Genomic DNA, 22,179 nt, shown 5'->3' with positions numbered 1-22,179 from the left:
ATTAGAAATCAGCTTTCACGCCGACTTGCACAGACACAAAGTGAAATCCTGAGATCGCAGATAATAAATTCAAATCTGTAGCAACTGGGCAGAGAAGCATGATTCTAACCCTCACACTTGGTTCCAGTGAAGCACATGGCTGTGCCTGCCTACTGTCTGTTCTGGGGAACACAGACTTTGGGAAACCGGCACTCAGCTCCACCACATGGTGAACACAGGCCACCACACCCAGCTCAGCGGCTCTCAGCGACTCCTGCACCGTGCCAGTCACTGACCAGGCTCATTGGTGTGAGTTGAAGATAGCTGTTAAATAATATATATGTTAGATTGTGTAGTTATTTTGGTTATTTTTCTTTTATTGTTATGGGTGAGACGGAGAGTGGCTGCGATTTTTTTCGGATTAAATGCAAAAAAAAAAGAAAACATTTTGTGTGCATGTCAGAATAGGCACTTTGAGTTGATATGCACAGCATCAATTAATTACACAAGGAGTGCCAGACAAACCTCTCACGTAACCCTTAGGTGTGATTGAAGAAGAGTTGTCTAAACAATCCTTAAATGAAACAAACAAAAATGATTCTGGTAAGAATCATTGCAACTTGCCATTAAAAGATAAACATATGAGGTATTCTTATTGATAATAAACACAACAACTGGACATTACTCAGCCCAACACATGTCAATATTTGTGCAGCAAGACAAATATATCATCCGTGCAACTCCGAGTTGAGACGTGGAGCAACTTCCTTGAGCCAGTGAGTCTTTTCCTAGTCCATAAGACTTTGCTCCATCTTTTATTGTTTGTGTTTTGCAAACTTGGGCATTGTGACAAAACTCATATCAGCGTACAGCATGTGTGTGACTGTGTGCTTCCTGATGGTTTGAAATATCATATGTCCTGTAAGCAGTCTGTAACAATTGCTGCCTTTTCCAGAGTGGTGTTTTAAGTCTTTTGCCCAACCCCCAGTGCAAAGGGCCAGGGACCATTTGTTGTCCATGTGGTCTGACCTCTACCCTGTAATCAGTCTGGCATGGTGAGACCTGCTGGCCTTCTGCAGAACGGTGTAGTATATCATCGACTGTTTTCTATAAGGCCAGCGTGAAGGAGCAACACTAGTCAAAGTTTGCTTGGCTCCACGTGGCTTCAGATTAAGGCCTCCCATTATCCTACAGGCTGCTGTGTTGTGATAAGCGCTTGTGAGGCAGCCATGTGTCTGCAGGCTGCAGGTCACATCCTTGGGGGGTGCTGTGCACAGCTCCGCTGAGAGAGTGTGTGAGCGTCCAGGAATGTGTTGATGGAAATCGCAGCTGAACATATGATTGCTCCAACCTCAGCAGTCATGCTGAGGCCCACCAGCAACAATTTCGCGCATGTACGCACGCATGCATGCATGCATGCACGCTGCCCCTCTCCTTTCCCAACCACACACACACACACATATACACATGCACAAATGTGCACAAACCTTGTCATGTTTTCTCTCTCTCTATCCTGAAGTCAAACATAGTATTTCTGTCAAAAAAGTATGCTTAACTAACTCAAAGTGCCCTAATAACTTTTGCAACTGAGTGGATGAAAAAACATTTTACATCTGGGCATGTTCAGTTTGTTGAAGCTTTACAAGGTGTGGCGTCCCTATCGCTGCTGACACACACACACACACACACACACACACACACACACACACCCACCATGGCTACTGGTAATTTGTTTCATTACATCTCATACATGCTGCATCTGACTTTAAGTCACTGCAGGAGGATGAATGTAATTTTGTGCTATTTACAATGTAAATCAGCTGCAGAAAATCTATTCAATTTAATACACAAAACTATTTGTTGATGCATTCATTTAGAAAATAAAATCATGATTTTGATTGGTTGTGATTTGACCTAACTTGTGCCAGAAAAGAATTGTTGTTCATCACCAAAAACATCTTTAAACAAAGAGTTCAACATTTTCTATTTCTATGAAAAGTCCTATTTATCCTATTAAAGCTCATTCCCTGTGTTTGCTGAGCATAGATGAGGTCACACAAGTAAAAATAGCAAAACATAAATCAAAGTATATAAAACAACGTTTGATCCATTTGTTAATTTATGATTCAGTAACATTTTCCTTAAAACAGAAGGCCATTATTTTCCAGTTTTTAATTACTGGTAAGTATTACAGAGACATGATTTACACAGATAAATAAACACTGGACCAAAAAAAACCAACTGCTTTCTCAATTTTCTTCCAGTAAGTCTCATATCTGTCCTACGTAAATGAAACATTACGAGTACTACTTTGCACGCAGATAAACAACTTCCTTCGTTCCTTCTATGTCTCTCTTTAGTCCGCATAGTAAAAACAAAACTTACTCATGCCTGCTACGCAAGCGACAAGATAAACTCATCTCTAGTGACGCTGAAGGATGTTAGTTGTGGCCTTGGCTGAATGAGGAGTATCTGTAAGATGATCAATTCTATTGATTGCTGTGGGTAAGCAGCGGCAGCAGCCATGTCTGCAAGAAACGGGTCTGCACATCTGCCAAGTGTTCTGTATTTACTGGCTATTGGAAAACAGCTTGTCAGGTTCTATGGATCAAGCCTCTGTGCTATTAGTTATGCCTGTCTTCAAAATTATGTTGAGTTCAGGGGTCTGGACAGGCATTCGTCCAAGGTGGCCATCTGATTGTGCCAGAATCTCAGGTCTTTTCGGGTGGTTAGTTTGACCACAAAATCATATCCAAGTCCAGCATCTGTAGAGCAAATACACTGTTATAATCTAGCATACACTGTTGCAACAAACAAATAGCTATAAAGAAAGCCATTGTGGTTTTAAAATGCTGCTGAATGTGTGACTTTTCAAATTAACAAAAAATGCAAAATCCTTTTCTTGGCCCTCGGAAGCAAAACAGCAAACTTTGCAAGCCTGCAGTTACCTTCAAAGCTGTTAGCTTGGCACATTATTCATAACAGCCTGGAGGCTAATTTATGAAAGATGTTATCCCAGACATGTGGAAAAAAATATCAGGATCTATATTGCCTCTCTTACAAGAGTCGAAGAAACCTGTTTTATCACTTGAAGTGACACGGCTTGTTCCTCTGTCTGACATTACGTCTTACCTCATGACAGCTTGAGCGTGTCACGAGTTTAGGCCTTGTTTTCTTGAGGCAGTCACCAAACCGTCAATTCACCCACGCTGCACTTTGTTTTTGTTTATTGTTTGGGCATTTCTTCATTAGTGGGCAGCATCTGGTACAGTGGGAAGGATCCACAGTAAATGGAAGAGTTTATGTCATGAGCGGATGAACGCCCACGGCAACCGAAAGCACACATCATGGGCTGGCGCAGCCTCACTGAGCCATCAGGACGTCGCATGTGATGCTATACAGTAAATGGGCTCAGAGTCGACTTACAGCAGTGCAGGACTTGAACCCTTTGAGCATCATCCAAAGGAATTATATATCAAAGGGAAATGATGAATATCAAGAAACCTGATAGGACACTTGAATAGGAATTTCACAGAGATTCTAGCACTAGATAACATCAGCCTGCTATATGCTTATAGCACATGTAAAAAAAAGAGCATGTAAAAATGCTCTTTGGGCATCCAAATGTCCACATTTTCATGAGCGTTTAAGCCCGGGCATGTGTGTGTTGATGATATATGTGATAATTAGGATTAATACTTCATACATTATGCATACCTGAGCAAAATCTCTGCTACAATGACTCAAATCATATCAGTTTTCAGCTGTGTTTATTACTTTTCTTTCACCTTTAACAACCCCAAGTTGATCTGACAGAAGAAAAGAAATGTTTGAGCTCTCTAATATGTTGCTTTTTGACACGACTGTGAATGGCATGAGTTATTGGCTTTTCCGTGTGTGTGCTAATGTGTTAGAGACGAGGCAGCTGGTGAATCATATCATTGTCAGAATCCAAAAAAGAAAAAAAGGGGTAAAATATATTAAATGAAACAACTTATAAAAGTTTCTTCACAGATCTTTAGATTTTTGCTTGCTCGCTTAATTCACTTTAATCCGTCCGATCCAATGCGATAATTGGGCGTCCTCAATCAAAACCTCTGCAAAAACAACTAAGTTATTAAAAATCAAAACACATCTCACTTCGTAGGATATCCAATAATCTCGGGGACAGTTAAGCCGTCAGTGTGAATGAGTGAGGATATTGCTATGTGTGAGGAAGGAAGCAGCTGTTACACTTGAAAAGCTGAGTGATGTGAGCAGGAGGTGACGAGGTTCTGCTGTGTGCAGGGCTTTGTTAACTCTTCCAGGACCCCGGCACAGAACGTATTGGAGACTTAATTTAATAGCATAATAAAAGAATCCCTTTCAGCCCCCCTCAGCTGTCCTGGTGGTCTTTTTTTTCCCCCGATTGTGACCCCAACTGTGGGTGACTGTGCCGGCTGGTTCTGTTTCAGCTTGCCAAAGTCCTAACAAGCGCTGCGCTGTTTGTTAATACTTTCAAAGAGGCAAATTTATTACCCGAAAATTATTCATTGCATCATAAAGCCTTGCTTGCACTGAGTCAGGAATAATTTGCAGTTGTCCAGTGAACAGAGCCAGAATGCTGAAAAAAAAAGGGGTCTCCTGTGAGTAAACTATTGTTCACTTACATCAAACAAAGTCTTTGCTCCTCCCCTTACCTCGCATTTTTCAGAATAGGACATGTCTAATTCTGGGTGTCTTCACACTTTTTTAAAGTTTTTTCTTTGAGCAGGAGGAGAACGTATACTTACCATTCCATTGCTTAAAGCTCAGGAGCGCAGTACTATAGTTTGGTTGCCACAGCTGTCTCTCATCCTCAACCTCCCATTACTCCATCACGCTGCTTCCTTTTGTTGGTGATCACGTCGTGTCTGTTGGAGTGTGTGTGAGCTCTTGTATGAGTAAAGGGCTACAGAGTTGCCGTCAGCATGGGTTGGAGCCATTTCCTCGTAAGTGTGTAGGTGTGAAATGAGGACGGAGCAGGCCTCGCTTTGATACACTCACAGTGAACTCATCCTTTAGTATACAGACGGACGACAGCCGAGCCAAACACCCTTTGCTCCGTTGCCCGTTTTCAGGACATATACAGCACCATGTGGGTGGTGTGTGTGTGTGTGTTTATGTGTGAAGGAGGGCTGCAGCACACACATACAAGCTGCTTTCTGGCTTTCGGGGAACAGCAGAGGGAAAAACCTTTAGTCCTAGCAGCTGGCCACTACCATAGCTGTGAGCACCAGACCCAAATATGGAGTGTGGTATATGTCTTCTGTATCTGGTACAAGGTTATATAGTCTGCTCTTCCTCCGAAGTGAAGGCCAGCTGCTGAAGATGAAGGTCAAGGAGCACATGTGGATAACTCACAGTTTGTCCTTTTAAAGTGAGGAAATTATTTAGATTATTTTTCTGTAATGTATTGCTTAGATTTCTGTCGTTGTAATTGATGATATGTAACTTTCCATAGATGGCCTGTTTTTTTGTTTTTTTTTCCCCTGGTGGCACTCATGGGTCACTAAAACTTTTTTGAACCAGCTGCTCTTGCTGTTTCTGCTGCCCTAGCTTTTATATTCCCTCAGCGATGTATGTTTAATTTAACTGCCTTAAATTGACTGATAACAGTTTTTTAAAGTCTTTCATGCTACTACATAGAATCTGAAGAGTTTCTTCTGCATCTAGCTTCTTGAAAATACATTATTTTGCTTTGGTGTCAGATTACATGCTCGTTTTCACTACTAGCCAGATTCAAACATTCTATTTTATATTTGACTGAACTGCAAAAGTGTAAAAGACCTTCATTTCATTGGCAGATGCTAAAGAAATTTACACTGATCGTGCCACTTGGCCTTCAGGTTCAAATGTGCCACCTTCAAGTTGCAAATCTCTGACCTTTGCACAGCCGTCAGAGCTGCTTCTGTCAGGTGAACCTGGACCAGAGATGTCACCTGGTTTAGTGGCTCTAAAGTGAATGAACATCTGTCCTGCAGGCCTGTTGAGGACTTTCCTTTTTCACCACAATGATTTGACATTTGTGAACATACATCGGCGCTTGAGTAAATTGACAGTGACATTGAAAGGCATCCTCTTGCTCACCTTCTGCTGCTCATCTGTGACTATAGCAGCCATACCTACCAGCTGGAAGAGATTCAAACTCAAGGATGCATTAAACAACGGTTTCTCAAGTCAGAGTGGGAAAATGAAAGCAACAGGCATCCTCACATTGGAAATGCGGACGCAGCGCCGAGTCTGAGCTGCTTCTGAGAAGACGGAGAACAGCCCCGTCTGGAAACGCGCCACGGAAAACACCATGTGTCGCTTTGTTGCCAACTGCACACATACTGGTGCCCGCCAGTGGCCATGCCAGCACCCGTTTCTACACCCGCAGCGCACCGTGCCCTTCCTGTGTGTGCTTCGCTTCCTCGCAGTGCGTGAGCAGCTGTTGTGCAATCGCATACTAGGTTGCTGTTTGATTTCACTTCAGTGCTGAGACGATTGAGGCAGGCAAGACCAGGCATATCAGCTATGTGACTGAAAAATGGTAATAGGAGACAAGAATATAAAAGAAGACACACTGGTTTGTGGCAGTGGCAGTCTTGCAGGAGAGTGGGTGGTAGATTAATGTTCCTGGCAGTCTCCATTTTGTTCATTTCTAAACATTCCTGTTTCATACTGAAGGTGTTTGAATTGTGGATAATTTTCTATTGAGAAAAAAAAAGCTTTAAGTGCACTCTCATTCACAGCGGTTTCTTTCGTTCATTATACCCACAGTAAATAGTAATTTAATTCCTCTTTGGGTGTTTGACATGAAATCTCTCTTGCTCATTTTAAACCCAGCACAAAACGCTGGCAGGCACAGATGCTGGATATTGCCATCGATTGGGTGTGGCTATACTGTATGTGTGGAAGTAGCAAGCTTAGTTTTTGTTGGCTTTGGCAAGCTGAAATATTTTCCAACTTATGCTCCTGTCAACAAACTTTCTTTTCTCTGCCCTCTTCTTCCCCGCATTACTTCTGTATCCATCTCTTTTTCTTTTAAGTCTTTCTTCTCATTTGTTTCTGTTTTTTCTTTCATTCTTTCTTTCATTGCTGCCACATTTGTCTGGACTTGAGCTCCTGTCAAAATATGGCTCTAAATCTGAAAATGGAAACATGCATCATGTACCATTTATTATTTAATTAACAAAAAAAGTATAAATCTTCCATAAATCTAAAAGCTGAAGCGTACATGTAACAGATCCTTCTTGCAGCATTTGTCTTGCTTTGTTACTGATGCAATTAGTCTCCGGCGCCACTTTCTATAGAACCGTAATACCGCTATTCAGTACCTCTTATTGTATAAACGGCTAAACCCAGCAAATAAGGTGTTTTTTCCCTTTTTCTGTCATGCATGCATTATCTTAAACCTCACTGCACAGCCTCTTTCACCACATCAGACCCAGCTGTCATCGACTTTATACTGAACCAAAACCGCACTTCCCAATTTGGTCTTTTGTGCTTCTTCTTATCTGTTTGTCTTATTTATTCATTCCATCAAGAATAGACAGAGTCTTTGCAGAATGGCATAAAGGGACATAATGCCGTGCATACAAAGTGTAGCAAGAATGCTTGCAATATGAACTGGCCTTTAGTATTGTGATAAAAGATCTTGGTCCCAGCTGTAACAGGAGACATGTCAGACATTCCCAGCCAAGAGTCGAGGAGGTGAGGAGAGGAGAGGAGGGGAGGAGAGGAGAGGAGGGGAGGGGAGGAGGAGAGGAGGGGGAGCACTCAGAGCTTTTGTTTTTTCCTTGTACATAAAACTGACTTGTGGAAAAGCATGTCTGGGTGGCAGAGCTATTACAGATACCACCCTCTTTATGTGTCTGTTGAAGGGACTGTACTTAAGATATTTATCACTTTCCTTTCTGATTTTTACGGCCTGACTTGAATGTTTCTCCTTCTTTGAGCTGCGATGAAGATTTACATGATCTGTCACCCCTGTGTGGTATGATGCCACGTATCGACTCAGCTCTTCGTTTTAGTTTATTTACATCGGTTGCACAATTTGTTGCTGGGTGAGAGTTTTAGTTTTTGAGCCGTCACGTCCCTTGACTGCGTCTACCTTTGCTTCACTGCAGGAACGCTGTCAGAGATGAATGTCTGAATGAATGTCTGCACACTGCTCTCACTCAACGACACGCATCCAAATAGGCTACATAATTTATACTTTTTATCCTGATAATGCTGCTTTTAAGAGTGAAAACAAAAAAAGCCGTAACAAATTCCAGATGGATCTGGTCCACCAGTGGTTGGATAACTGCCTTGGCGTTCTCCCTGCACAGCATCAGATTCTGTCTTGTGTGTTTTGAGATGCCTTTCAGTTCAATTGCATTGCAGAAGTGAAAAAGATTAAGCTGAGCTGAAGTAAATTATCAACATTTGTCATAAATTAGGGGGACATAAATCTGCACCGTAGACAGGCCAATTGAAAATGTATTTCATTACACAATTCAGTGTTTGGGGCTGGGTTGTGAGGTGCAGCACAGGGCTCGGATTCAGCATGAGCACTGTTCTGTTTGCTGCATATGCACAGGGTGCCTCAAGAGGAAAAAAACTGTGCAAAAGGGACCTCTCTTTTCATTTTTACGATTTTCCTAGAATCCTTTGGAGAGCGTGGAAAGACAGGCATGTTTATGAAGGTTTCCAGATGGTCCTGCTTGCACCCCCAGCTTTTCTTTTCAGTTCTTGGGCCATGAAGGATTAATCAAAGTCAGTGGCAAGGGCTGATGGCTAAACACTGTGGCTCTCACTAACCCAGAGGAAACCTCTCTTCAACTTCCTTCAACTCAGATTCAGCCCCTGGGCTACAGCGCCGAGGAAAGTCGAAACCCAAGGTTAAAAAACCAAGCAAACTTAACAAAACCTTGGCTACATAAGTGCAGATAAACAAACTCCGTCCCCGATCTCAGCTGATCTTCTCTTTGGGTTAAAAGGATTTGTCTCCAACTTTCAGCTGGGAGTCAATGGTAGCGAATGCACCTGAACTCTGGTTCCAGTTGTGAGATGGGGGGATTGTACAGCATGACTAGAGACAGACAGCACCACATGGCAAGACAGACCAAAAAAAGTGGACCAGAACAAATTGATGGAAGTTGAGTCATTTAGACTTAGGTATTTATGGATTCGCTGTAACATGTAAAGATTTTAATTAATGAGACTTTTTTCTTGAGTCATTATGACTCAAATCTGTTCCTAGTGACTCAATGCATTGTCACCATAATGCAGGATAAGTACAAAGGATTTCAGGTTGCTATGATCAGATTAAGGTCTTTCTTTCAGCAACCATTTATAGCCTCACCATTACTGTCTTTTCTCTTGGGAATAGCGGCAGATGAAAGTGCTGTCTCTGGAAAAGAGGATGACAACCAGTAAAAACTACAAGTTAGGACAAAACTGTTCTAAATTAGACAAAGCTATTTTTGTTAATAATGCTGCCCTGCTGTTGTCCTTACTTGAATTATCACTTCAGACACTATGTAGAGAAAACAGTCCTTCAGCTGACAGGTCTAATGCAAGCAGGTGGAACCGAGGAGACCTCAGTGACCAAATATGTGTCTTTAATTAGATTGTTTGAATAACACTGTCATTTTCAGGAAGTTTGTCGCAAGCACCAAAACCAACTTATCTTCCTGAAACAAAATATCTTTATTGGACACATGTGAGAACAGCGCCACAGCAACCCAGTGGAACAGCTGCTCTACATGGCAGCGATGAACACGTACAGCATTCACGACACATGCTATTATACCAACTGTCAACAGACATCGCTGTGGTCTGTTCACAGCAGCCTCACTGGGAGATTAGAAGTGACTTCACCTTGGATCTAACTTTTTTATTCAGTACTGATCACATACACACAGTAATTGCCATCACTTGCTGTATATTTTTACACAATCTTGTGAGGAGAATTTAGTTCACGAAGACAGAATCCTCTTCAGATGACCGATGTCAATTAATTAGTCAAATATAGATGGTAACAGACATACAGGTCTCCTCAACATAAATCAAGCGTTAAACTGAGTTATCTTAAAGTCGGCAGTCAAACCTGTCGAATGTATTGAAAATTAAAGGGTAGCTATTTTACGTCCACATGGATATTCAGGGCCCATGGATATTAAAAAAAAAGAGAAATATTGTATACAGCAAATTGAAACAATATCTGCTGCTGTTAAATTGATGCAACACAACTGAAAGAATGCCATTCATGGAAGTGCAGGGAGTTGTCTTCTATTTATTTGCAAACCAAATGTATGCTACCTTCTAAACCTCGTACTACAGTAGCACACATATTTATATCTTTTTTGAATCTACGTCATAACTGAGATGCTCCTCTGTGGTTTAAATGTGTATCTTTAACCACGCCAATAAATTTTTAGGCCTTGTCATACGTTTTAATCTCAAGTAAACATGTAGTGCCTCCTGAGTAAACACTTTATTGGCTGAACCAGATCACCTCGAAAAGAAAACACCGTTCTTGTTTCGTCACTGCAACAGGCTCTTCATGTACCTGTCCTTGTATGGCTTCCCAGTAAGTGATATGACTGCTACCTGCGATGTGCAACATTTGTGTGGTTGGTTTTGTCATTTTTCTGATGTTCCAGTTTGTCATGTTAAAGTACACTCAGGCAAAGCCATCGGTTTGACTCGAGCCTTTTTTACATCAAAAAATCAAGGGGGGAGAACAGCAGGAGAAAACATTTATGTTTCAACATACAAGCATTCACCCGTGCTTAAAACATGCAGATATCACTGAACGCTTTTCCAGTTTACTGCACAAAAACGTTGCTTCTGAATAAGGATTTTGCAATGGTAGGTAGCACATTGGAAAAAAGTTACGTCCTGGAGGAACATTTCCATTTGATATGCCCAACCACTGGAGGACCCTCCGCACAACTCAAAGGTTTTATTAGTTTGAAGTGATTTCTTCACCACATGGAAATAAAATCCTCATAAACGGCACAATACAGTTCTGTAAGCTAAAACTCACATTTATATATGCTTCTTTTTTTACGTTTTGTTTTTTGTGTGCGCTTTATGGTGAAACTTAGTTCCTCACTGGAATATTGAATACGGTTTGAGAATTATTTTGGATTTGAGTACAAGTGAATAAAATTAAGTAATTTAAAAACACACTCATGTTGCATTTTGTTATTGTATTTATCATGAGGATGTGGGCATTCAGCCTGACACTAGCGCTGGCTGCAGATGTAAAGCTAGATGAGAAGCAGTAACAGACTCTTGCAGAAAGTCAGTGGCATCTCAGGGTCCTGCTTTTTTACTGCTGCTCAGCAGGTTTTTACATACCTTTTGTCAAGTTTTACAAGATTATTATAAAACCTGAAGTGGGTGCATATGTATGATTTATGGATGCTCTGTGCATCAGTTTCTTTGCAGTTTCCTGGTGTTTGCCTCCAGCAGTTTAAATCAAAGTTTAACTTGACATAATAATTTGAAACATTGAACTTCTTCATGGTGATTGTTCCAAGTGCCTTTCAAGTCAAAATGTGAAGAAGATTTTTTCCTATATGAGCCAGACTCCAGCCACAACAGTAATGAATATGACCAGTATTTGATTTAGGGAGCTGTCTTTACTCTGCAGATTTATTGTCTCCATGCTGTCAAGTCTGGTAATTTAATTACATGCTTCTGTTTATAATTAAGGATTTCTAATCCTTCTGTTCAAGCTGAACTGAAACTGGAACTTTCCTTCAGTTGCTGTGTTACGACAGAGTGTCTGATATGGAGGAGTAACTGGAGGACACAAGGGAAAGAAGGGAGGACGGCAGAGAAAAGGAGGAGAAAACTGGGACACTGACTGTGCAGTGTCATAGACTGGATGTCAGTTGATGACTGCAGGCCAATAAATGTTCCCAAATGGATTGTTTTTGTTAGTATTGGGATATACGCCATCTCTGAAGCAACTGAAAGCAGCAGCACTTGCTTTAATGCTTGTAAGTTGTTAGAAACCAAAAACAAAAACTTTATTAACTAAGCTTGTGTTTTAAAAAGTTTAGGGTTCGTCGATACTCCTGTAACATGATTTAGATCTTTAATAACCTGTGCTCATTTATCAAAATTAGAAGAAAAACATTACCTTTATCAGCTGTGGTATTTAGCAGATGTAGTTATCAAGAGTAAAATACGGTAGAAGCTTTTCTACAAGACCCTTCAATCATTATGTATTTCTTTGAAAGGCTATGGACTCTTTTCAGAGATGCCAGTTGAGAAGATTCACAAATTAATGTGCACAGATATTTTTTTTAAAGAAGTGTACTGTCAGAGTATGAGACTTTCTTCAGAGTCCATTAAATTCTCCAGAGAAGGTTTTTATTTTTTACTGTATTGAGGGTAAAATAAGGTCCAAAGGAATGTGTTGCTGCTCCTATTTGAAGCTCTTGAATACAGGCAGGTGGTGTTTGTTGTATAGGCAAATGAACCTTGGCTGAGGGGAGATGTGTGGGCTCCAGCTTTCAGCTGGAAGGCAACACAAAACAAGCCACGGTGCTACAGATGTTTGGGTCAAAAAAGTTCTTCAAAAACTGCAGCTTCATGCTCCAAAAAAGGATTTTAATATGTCCTTTTTTTTAGTTAGCCTAAATTGGTCAGATCCTGACTTTGCACATTTGATGAGTACAGCTGAGAAAGTATCACTACAAATGCATTTTAAAATGTGTTTGTCAATGCTATTAATGTTAAACCTTGGCCACTGAATCTTCAGAAAACAAAATGTCACTTTAAACCCCGACGCCATGCAAATCTGTCCATGCAGTTGGTGGCCTGCTGAATATTTATTGTATTGCAGAAATGTTGAAATAGAGTAGATATAGTTATAAAAGGGATTTGAGAACATAAAATAGAAAAAAGTAAGTTGTGGTCAATTAGTATTTATTTGGAGTTCAAAGAGCTTAAGCATTAGGTCATGTAGCAGCCTTCTAATGACAGCAGTGTTGTTATGAGATTTTGTGGTGAGCTAATTTGGAGCATTAATAAGCTAAACTAAGTCCCTGAAAAGTGTTTTTTCTTTCTTTTTTTTTTCTTGGATGAGAATTCTGTGAAGGAGGAAAGAAAAAGAGAGCACGGTGAAACAGATTTGGCATGACCAGTAGCCAAATAAACTTTGACAGCAGAACTTGTCCACGGTTCAAATATCAGCCTTGATCCTTTCTGTGTGAAGTTTACATGTTCTCCGTCTCCCTGTGTGGGTTTCTCTCCGGGTCGTCTGTTTTCCACCCACAGTCCACCCACATGTAAGCCAGGTGGACTGGAGATTATGTGCGAGTGTGATTGTCGGTGTGTCGGCCCGCCCTGCGGAGGACTGATGATCTGTCCAGGACTTTCCCCTCCCTTCCACCGATGCATTCTGGGACAGGCTGCTGCCCTATATAGACATCTATGCAGCCTGTTTTGCCGCCTTTTGTTTTGCCTGTTTAACAGTTGAAGTCTGCACAAGGTTTCTATTTTGAGCGTAGGAGGTTTTTACAATGTTTTCAGGTTCTCCCTTCCTGACAGCTTTGTCTGATCTTTTTATGAGCTGTTTTACACGCCAGCACTCCGAGCTAGAGGTCAGGTGACAATGAAGTAGTTCTGATTAACTGGTAAAGCTGGAAACACTTTTTGGATAATTTGGAGGTGATGGTGGACAACATTTGAGGGAACAGATTACATGATGGGTTGCAAATTAAACAGAAAACATAACCCTTTTTAAAATTCTAACAATGACTTGTCAGTTCTAAATCACATCTCATCTCATCATTTGAATTAATTGCAGATTTATGTCTTCTTGGATGGATGTTTGTTCTAGTAAACCTCTATTGTATGTCCACAAGAGCTGTGTTTAAGTTGAAAAGTACTGGCAGAGTGATGACATCCCATTTTAAGAGTAAATTATTTTTAAGAAAACATAAACCATTTGTAGTTTTTTGTCTAACATTGTGTTTGGACTTGACAAACTGCTGACTTGTTCATGTTCTTCTCAGACTCACACTGGCGAGTGAAGCTCAGACTGATGTCATCTGTTTGCTTTGGTATGCTAACTAGCAGGGGAATTAACCTCTGTTGTTTTAGCCAGACCAGAAGTGTGCTTCTGACCAAAACAGCACGCTTCCCCAAGTAGAGGACAGAGATACTCTATAACTATTAGAACAAATGGGAGTTGTGAAAACTTGTTGTGCTGGCAAACGGCCTCTTATAAGTAAGAGCCAGCAGTTTCTTGTCACAGAGTTCATGACGGGATTTTCAGGTTGCTGAAGCTAACGTGTCATTGTTGTAAAGATTCTTCCTGTTGCAAAAGTTTCACCACCAGCAAACTGCAGCTTCTGACAGCAGGTACACAGTTACGATCACGTGTCAACATCTGACATGTGAAGCTCACTCCTCCCTGCTCAAGCCCAATCCTGCCACGGTGCCGCTCTCTCAGCACTCCTCTTCCTTCAAACGTCCCTATTTTCGTTCTGATAAGCAGACTTCATCCCAAACATATTATATCTATTCAGTCTGGGGGATTAAGTGCAGATACATGACATTTTGGGCCATTCCAAGGACCTGAGTCAACGCATAAACAACTCCTACGCTATGTCAGGGAAATATTTATCTTTGCTCGTAGAACTTCTTCAGATAGTGTCAACACTGCTTAGAGACACAATTACATTTGTGGATGGAAAACTAAGAGTCCTTGTGGAAATACAAGTGTATAATATGAGTAAAGCTTACAGAGAAAGTATTATACTGATAGAAATGACGAGCAAGTTCACATTAAATAAAAAGCTATCACAATTTATTATGGTGTTTCCTCATTTAGGTTTTAAATCATCTTTTGCTGGTGTTAATGCTTTTTTTTTTCTCTGTGTTTTTTCAGTAACCACAACGCTATCTCCAGGCTCAGGCCACGCCAGAAGATGCAACGACACAGAGAAGGCCTACTGTGTGAATGGCGGCGACTGTTACTTCATCGATGGTATAAATCAGCTTTCCTGCAAGTAAGTTATCCTCTCTGTTTTTAGATTCTTCTTCTAAAACAAACGGCATTTTCAACCTTCATTCCTTGTGAGATGCTTCATCCCACAGTCTAGATTAAAAGTCTCCTTTAATATAGCAATGTTCCTCAACTGCGATTTTTTTATCTTGCTGTTTGTTTTCACGATATGGCTTGATCCCCCCCCTTCTTCTTTCTTTCAGCAGCCGCAGCAGCAGCAACACATCACAGGAAAATGCTGCCAGTTTGCCTAACTACCCACCTGTTGTGTATTTTAACACTAATAATGGAGCGAGGCGGTGGTGTGCGCTCATCCTTTTAAGTCGTGTTTAGTGTACAGGAGGGCTGCACATTAAAAGCCTTTTCAAAATGTCATGAGTCACTGGTTTAGTAGTGAGCAAATATTTATGCCTGTTAGAGGCCCCCAATGAGGTAAATAGAACCATTGCTTACATTTGGCAGAGGGGATCAAGACCTGTGTGTAAAGTGCGCTGGAGGAACCATGTATCTCTGCTTTTCAGGAAGAAAACAGGTTGACATTAGCACAGAAACAACCTCTTTTTTATCCTTTGGCATTTACATTTTAGTTTGTGTTAAACTTAAGGTCAAGAGACATTATTTAGGATGATAAGAAGTTTGCATAAACAGGTGCTCTTCTTTGTTGTTTTTTTCCCTGTTTTTCAAAGACTAACAGGTTTTTATACTTGAAGACGGCGCATTTTGTTAAGTAACTCAATTTGTTGATCATCAGGAAAGTAAAACACAAGCAAAAGTGCAAAATGTTGGCTGGATTCAACTTAATAAATGTGAATTCTGACAGTTTTTTGTCATTTTAAACTAAATCTCTTTGAGTTTTGGACTGTAGTTCAGATAAAACATGACATATAAAACTGTAATTGACAGTTTTTTTTAGCATTTTCTGACATTATATAAATCTCAAGATTTACCAGTACATTTAGAAAACTATCATTTGATTAAATGGTAATAAAAACAACCATTACTCGTATAAGTTCTAACTAAAGCAACCTAATAGTTTACTTACAACACAAAATACATGTATGCACGTTATTCCCTGTCATGGTTGTCAGATATGATCTAGCAGGCTCAGTTGGACCGTATGTCTACATAACATAAGTCCTCTGGCTGGTTTGATATAGAGGCTTCTGTGCCCAGTTGGCCAAAGAAAGAACGCTCAACAAGCGACGAGGACATGGCTGCAACAGCCGTTCAATACGCTGTGTACAAATTGGAGGCAGCAATAACTCAATTGCTGCAGCTAATTCACTCACGGCCGGGGCATGGGTCCAGAAAAGTTGGATAATGCAGTGAAGGCCTGCAGGGATTTGTTGCCCCACAGCCATCTCATTCAATATAGGCCAGGCTTCAGTGGGTATTACTCACCGGCTAAACAAGTCCTGCAGACAGCTAGGCCCACTTTCATGTCCAGCTCCCTCACTTTGAGGTATAAACTTTGTTTTAGGGAGAGGTAAGGGTAATAAATGACCTGAAGTAAGTAACTTACTATATTTTATTTGAGGGTCTCCTGCTCATAAATACTTTTAAAGATAGAATTTAGCATATTGGTCAAAAAAAAAAAGCATACAGACAGTAGAAATTTGTTCAAATCTGTTGTCATTTTAAAATAAAAACATGAATGAAGATGTGTTTTTTCAAGCAAAATGTAAAATTATTGTACTTATTTTAATAGATTGACACAAGAAAAAAAACCAAATGAGCTAAAACTTTAGTTGTATCTTACATCTCACATACTGAAGTCACGTTTTGAAGAACCTCTTTACAGTTTCCTAATGTGACACAACTGCCTCATTTTACCTGACTATGGGTTCAAAACTCAAAGACATACAATTTACAGCAGCTAATCCTCACTTTCGAACAATTAGGAACATGCTGAACATGCAAAGTTTTTTCTTGCTTTGCTTCAGATGAGTTTTTCTGCCATATGACAAAATGATTAATTCGTAGATTGTTTAAGTTCTATAAAGGTTAAGAAAAGTGCATTAGTAGTCTTTAATGAACTGAAAAAAGAAAAATAATGTCTTTCTGAAACAGGACCAAAGCAGAATTATCACTTCTCTCTGGGACTTATGGGAAGTTAAACAGTTGTGGAAATCTATTGCATATACAGTTCAATATGTTCAAGAACACACCCAGCCTCACAACACATGGTAAAATGCTTTTTTCCTCCTAAATGGCACATGTTTATTTCATACACCACTGTGGATCTATGCAAGCTCTTCTGATTTTTAAATTATGTGGTGACAGTTTATTTCTTTCATCTTCCAGCCAAGTTTCCTTGGTCTAGGTGGTGCTATCCCCCTGTTAAACACCATCACTCAGGATGAGTAATTTAATGCTGAATGTTATGGTGCTCCTGGGAGGCGTTGTGTGAGACTAGTAAATCACCAGCAATGACCTTTGTTGGATTGGTGGTCTAGCTGTGGCTGCGACTGGAATGTCGGTGGCCCTCAAAGACCAACTGCTCATCCGAATGGGATTATAATGAGGAAATATGTTCAGGCTCAGCACACTTGATGGTGATGATAATCTGTCCTTAGTTACGAAAATCTAAATCTACTCATAAAAAACCTCAGTCTTGACATAAATTTATGTTTCACAGCCCAAGTAAACAAGCTGTCCAGTCATGTTTGCCCACTGAGAAACATCTACATGTTCATTTTTTTTTCTTCTCCAGCTGCAAGCAGAGTTTTGGGAATTTATTTATTTCTTCCTGATTTGACTACTTTGCCTCACTCTAATGTGGTATTGATTATAAAACTATCACATTTGCAGACTATAAACACCTACCAGGATTCCAACAGCCTCCTAGAGAGAAGCCATTTTACCCAGTTTTCTGCTTCACTGCACAAGATACTTGGATTGATTCATTGATCACATATAAAGCGATTCATGGTTTCTCCCCAGCCACATTCCACATGTGTTGTTTTTCTGCATGTACTCATGAACGACACAAAAAGACAGGAACTATCGGAGCCCCCAAAGTCTATATATTACCTTTTATAACATCATTTAAACACTGTTTTGCCGTAAACTTGCCTTTTATTGACTTTGTTTTATTATTATTATGCAGTATATCATTTAATTTTTTGTCCTCCCTCCCTTCGTCTTCTTTTATTATCCTTTTGTAATATACTGTGGATCACTTTTGGTTGCGTTTTTTTATTGTTCCTCTTGTTTTCTTTTGTTGATCTGCATGCAGTATATTTGACGTGTGACGCTGTGCAGCAATATGTGCCGGGGGATTTGAGTCCATGAAATTTACAATGCACCTCACTTTCTGTGTTTTCCTTTTCATAACACTTGTCTGCTCCTTCCCAGATGTCCGGACGGATACTTCGGACCACGATGCTTACAGACCGAGCCGCTGCGGTTGTACATGCCCAATCCTTTCAAAAGTATGTTCACTTGATAAGAGCAGCTGAGAACAGAGACACAGTTGTCACTGGATTGCCTCTGTGGACTCCTGCTGCCTCCCCCAGTTCTCTACCTCCTCTTTCTCCTCCTCTTTCTCCTTCTCAGGTCAACACGCAATGAGCTGTGCACTACACCACGTTCACGGTGGTGTCATCCATGGGAACACTCTGCTTCTGCTGTCTGTAGTTGTGCTGTTGTTCTAATTCTGTGTCTCTCTGCCTCTCTCTCTCTCTCTCTCTCCCACCCTCCCTCCCTCCTCTCTCACTTTTTCTTACGCATACTCTCCTTTTCACTCCACCCTTTGCCCTCTCTCCCTCTGTTTTCTCTCTTTCTCTCACTCACCCACCACCCTCCTCCTCCTCCTCCTCCTCCTCCCTCTCTTTCTGTGGCTTTGTTTCTCCCCATCAGGTGTCCAAATGACTTTACTGGTGATCGCTGTCAAACCTACGTTATGGCCAGTTTCTACCGTATGTCAATTTCCTCTTCTGTCACTCTGTCAGACTGTCTTTGTGACATGCGTGCATGCTGGGTGTAGAGAGACTGCATTCATTTCCTGTTATTACCTAATAGTTGTGTCTGTGTCTCCTCTGATGACTCATTCACAAGCTGGCATAGATTAGCAGAGTCTGTTACTGTGTTTTGTCAGCATGTGCATATTGTGTGCCCTTTAACTTGCAGTGCGTCGCATGTGCGTTCTCAGAGCAGGAGCTCATAGCTAATCTGAGAGCAACAGGTCCAGCTCTGTGTTTGGATGCTTTGTGCAACTTGATTTGCACATAGTTAGCTGCATGCAACCACACAGTCTAATGGCAAAATAATTACTAAAACAAAATGTTAAGCTCGCTCACTAATCATGTCTGCAATCGGCTGCAGACGTGCAAGCATGCATGATCCTACTAGAGGTGATCAGTGGATGGAAAGCCAGGCCTGACCAATTAGAATGAACTAATAGGCATGGCAGAAGATTGAATCTGTTAGGTGCACTGGCTTAACTGACAATGACATGTTTGTTCAGAGTCAAAATTCAAAGGAATCTAATCAGCTTAACCTCAACGCCGAAGTGTCTCTTGTTTTTAATAGAGGCTTTTATTATACATTCCACACAAGACATTAAATGTAGAATTTCAGTCTGTACAGTTGATGAAACATGAGGCAACATGACAACTGTTTACTTATTCGTTCCAATTTGATTTGATCTTGGAGATAATCCAAAATTTCTCAAAGATCCAGTCATTTACAGCAAACATTTTAATAGTTGTTGTTCCTCTTTTCATAGATTGCAGTTGCTTTAATTAGAACATTCACTTGCAGGCTTAAATAAAAACTACCATTTGCTCCACTTTCTTGCTGCTTGCTAACTTGCCGAAGACTTCGATCACAGCCAGTCTGTACAACACACTGAACATTGTTAGGTGCACACCAGGGCATTTAGGAAATTGCAGCTTGTTGCAAACGCACACTGCTTCAGAAGAAGCGACAAAATGGTGCTCTCACAGCAGATGTCCTCAGCGTAGAGTTCACACACTATACAAGAGTGCTATGTCAAACAGCTTTGCTAGCCTGGGGTAAGAGAAGTCAAGCCTGCACCATTCCACACGGCAACATCAGCAAACACATCCATCAACTGCAGAATTATCCTCAGATTAGAGGAAGTTTTGTGGAGGGCTATGGTTTGATAGATCTTACCCTTAAGGTCTTTTGCTTTAAAAACTACCCACATGGTCTGGAGTCATGCATCTGCAGACAAGCAGCTCGTTAATGCAGTCTTCATTGGTTTCATGTCACTGACACTTGTTGGTCGATTACTTTTACTGAAAGTACTGATTAATTTGGCATTAATGAAACATAAACAACAGAACTCATGTAGCTAGACTTTAGTGTAAATAAAAGATAAAACCCTGTATATACAAGGTTAATAGCAGTGTATAATAACAATATAGAATTAAATACAAAGTCTGTAATTTATGTTGGGTAATAGCAAAGCATCTCCTTTTATCTTGCTGCATATTTGTCAGTGTCATGTCTTTGCAAGCCCATATGGTTGCAATTTAATGAAACATCGCATTTAGAAAATAACAAACTGCATCTCCTTTTGGAGCTGCCTTCTGCTGCCTACAGAGTCTCATCCCTGCAGTCAGACTTGTAGAGCTTCACACATGCTGTTTGTTGTATGTTGGCACAGAGAAGAATGTAAAAAAGCCCCGTTCTTAACTACAAGTAATTTCATCTCACATTAAGTCGTAATGCGCTGTGCTGAAATTACTTGTTTTTTTGGCAGAGCAGACAGTGGTGTGTGGGAGCTCTTTTTCCTCCGCTCACTCACTTTTCCTGCATTCTGTTTAACGTCAGTGCAGCTGTGCATCTGCATCAATGTTCTCATCCGAGCTACACAAACACCGAGCGGCCTTTGATTATCGGAGTTTGCATGCTTTTAAGTTCAAGTGATAATTTGTAGGCTTAAGCGGAGACAGATTTAAAAAGCAGAGTGAAAACATTGCGATTTAATAAGACTAATGTTAAGACAATATGCAATCCTACTTGTTAACACATACGCCACATAAAAATGAAAAATAACTGCCCTCTGTGCATGATAACACTAGCACAGAAAGAACATTGCGTTTTAGACGCTATGTTCAATTAAGGGGAATAAATCAAGATTTGAAGACTAGGCCCCTGTGCGCACACACACACACACACACACACACACACACACACACACACATCCGTTCCACACTTAAAGACCCGCCTCCTGGAGGGGCGCCTCCCATCCCCACGAGATACAGACAAGAAGGAGGATGGCTTCTGCTCCTCAGCCATAAGGGCTTGGATTAATAAGAGCATGTTTTCATAAGAACAGCTGGGACTTGCCTTAGCCCAAGCAAAGCAAGCGAGTTGCTAGAGATATGGACTCAGTTAGTTGGTACAACCTCCCTGTGGCCTCAGTCTGCCATATAATATAAAGTCCAGCCATAATTCTTCTTATTCAGCGTGATTATCCCAAAACAGTGCAGATACACTCCTTTTTACTTGCCTGTTCATGTGATGGGTGTGTCAGGGAACCGACAGTGTAGCATTTTTAGAAAGCAGAAAACTGAAAGCACAGGTAATCTCTGCAGGTGACGCATATTTTCCCCATGCGGTAGTAATGAGAGTTGCTATGCGCCTAATATCCTATTCCCATTAGGAGACTTTGTTTGGTTATGTAATGAAATAAGACTTTCTGAAAACCTGAAAGCAACAAAAACATCATGCTGAGACAATCCTCACCAGAGGAGCTCCCATTAGTTTATTCAGAGTGTATTAGCCATAGAAATCAACATGAAATTACATTTCAGAGCATTGTAGCTGTGTAGTCATGTACGTAACTGCAATGTATGGAGGCTTTGTGTGGTTTTGTGCAGTGCGGTTTGACGTGTGTGTTGCATGTTGGTGTCTTGTCTTAGATGTTACTGACCATGTTGTTTCGACAGTTACTGACAAGTGTTTGTTGTCTCAGTTGCTGTGGTGCCAACTTGTGTTTACTCCACTTTATGTTAGAAGGTGCCACTCTCTTAATCTGGTCTTTGTTTTTTCTTTCTTCCACCTCTCAACCCTCTGCAATGGCAGAGCATCTTGGGATTGAATTTATGGGTATGGAACAATCCATTTTGATTCTCAGTCCTAGCATAGCTACTGCCATGTCCGTCATTTTGACATGCTCCTGTCCCGCCTGTGTTGTGAAC

General features: G+C 40.8%; 1 protein-coding gene across 5 annotated transcripts in view; it reads left to right on the top strand.

Moving 5' to 3' along the window:
- The window catches only part of nrg2a (neuregulin 2a), a 70,751-nt gene that overhangs the window by 36,876 nt on the left and 11,696 nt on the right, over positions 1–22,179 (top strand). For 3 of the 5 annotated variants that reach the window (XM_023268034.3, XM_023268033.3, XM_055017195.1), the window contains exons 4-6: positions 14,888–15,008; positions 18,866–18,924; positions 22,064–22,087. In XM_023268034.3, the coding sequence (XP_023123802.2) occupies positions 14,888–15,008; positions 18,866–18,924; positions 22,064–22,087 (204 nt within the window). Of the gene's footprint in view, positions 1–14,887; positions 15,009–18,361; positions 18,439–18,865; positions 18,925–22,063; positions 22,088–22,179 lie in introns of all 5 variants that reach the window. The other 2 variants (XM_023268035.3, XM_035947135.2) reach the window with 2 other exon arrangements.

Source organism: Amphiprion ocellaris, chromosome 14 (assembly GCF_022539595.1).
Source record: "Amphiprion ocellaris isolate individual 3 ecotype Okinawa chromosome 14, ASM2253959v1, whole genome shotgun sequence".
Lineage (NCBI taxonomy): Eukaryota > Metazoa > Chordata > Actinopteri > Pomacentridae > Amphiprion > Amphiprion ocellaris.
The sequence above is the reverse complement of the archived record's forward strand: the minus strand, read 5'-3'. Positions and strand labels throughout refer to the sequence as shown.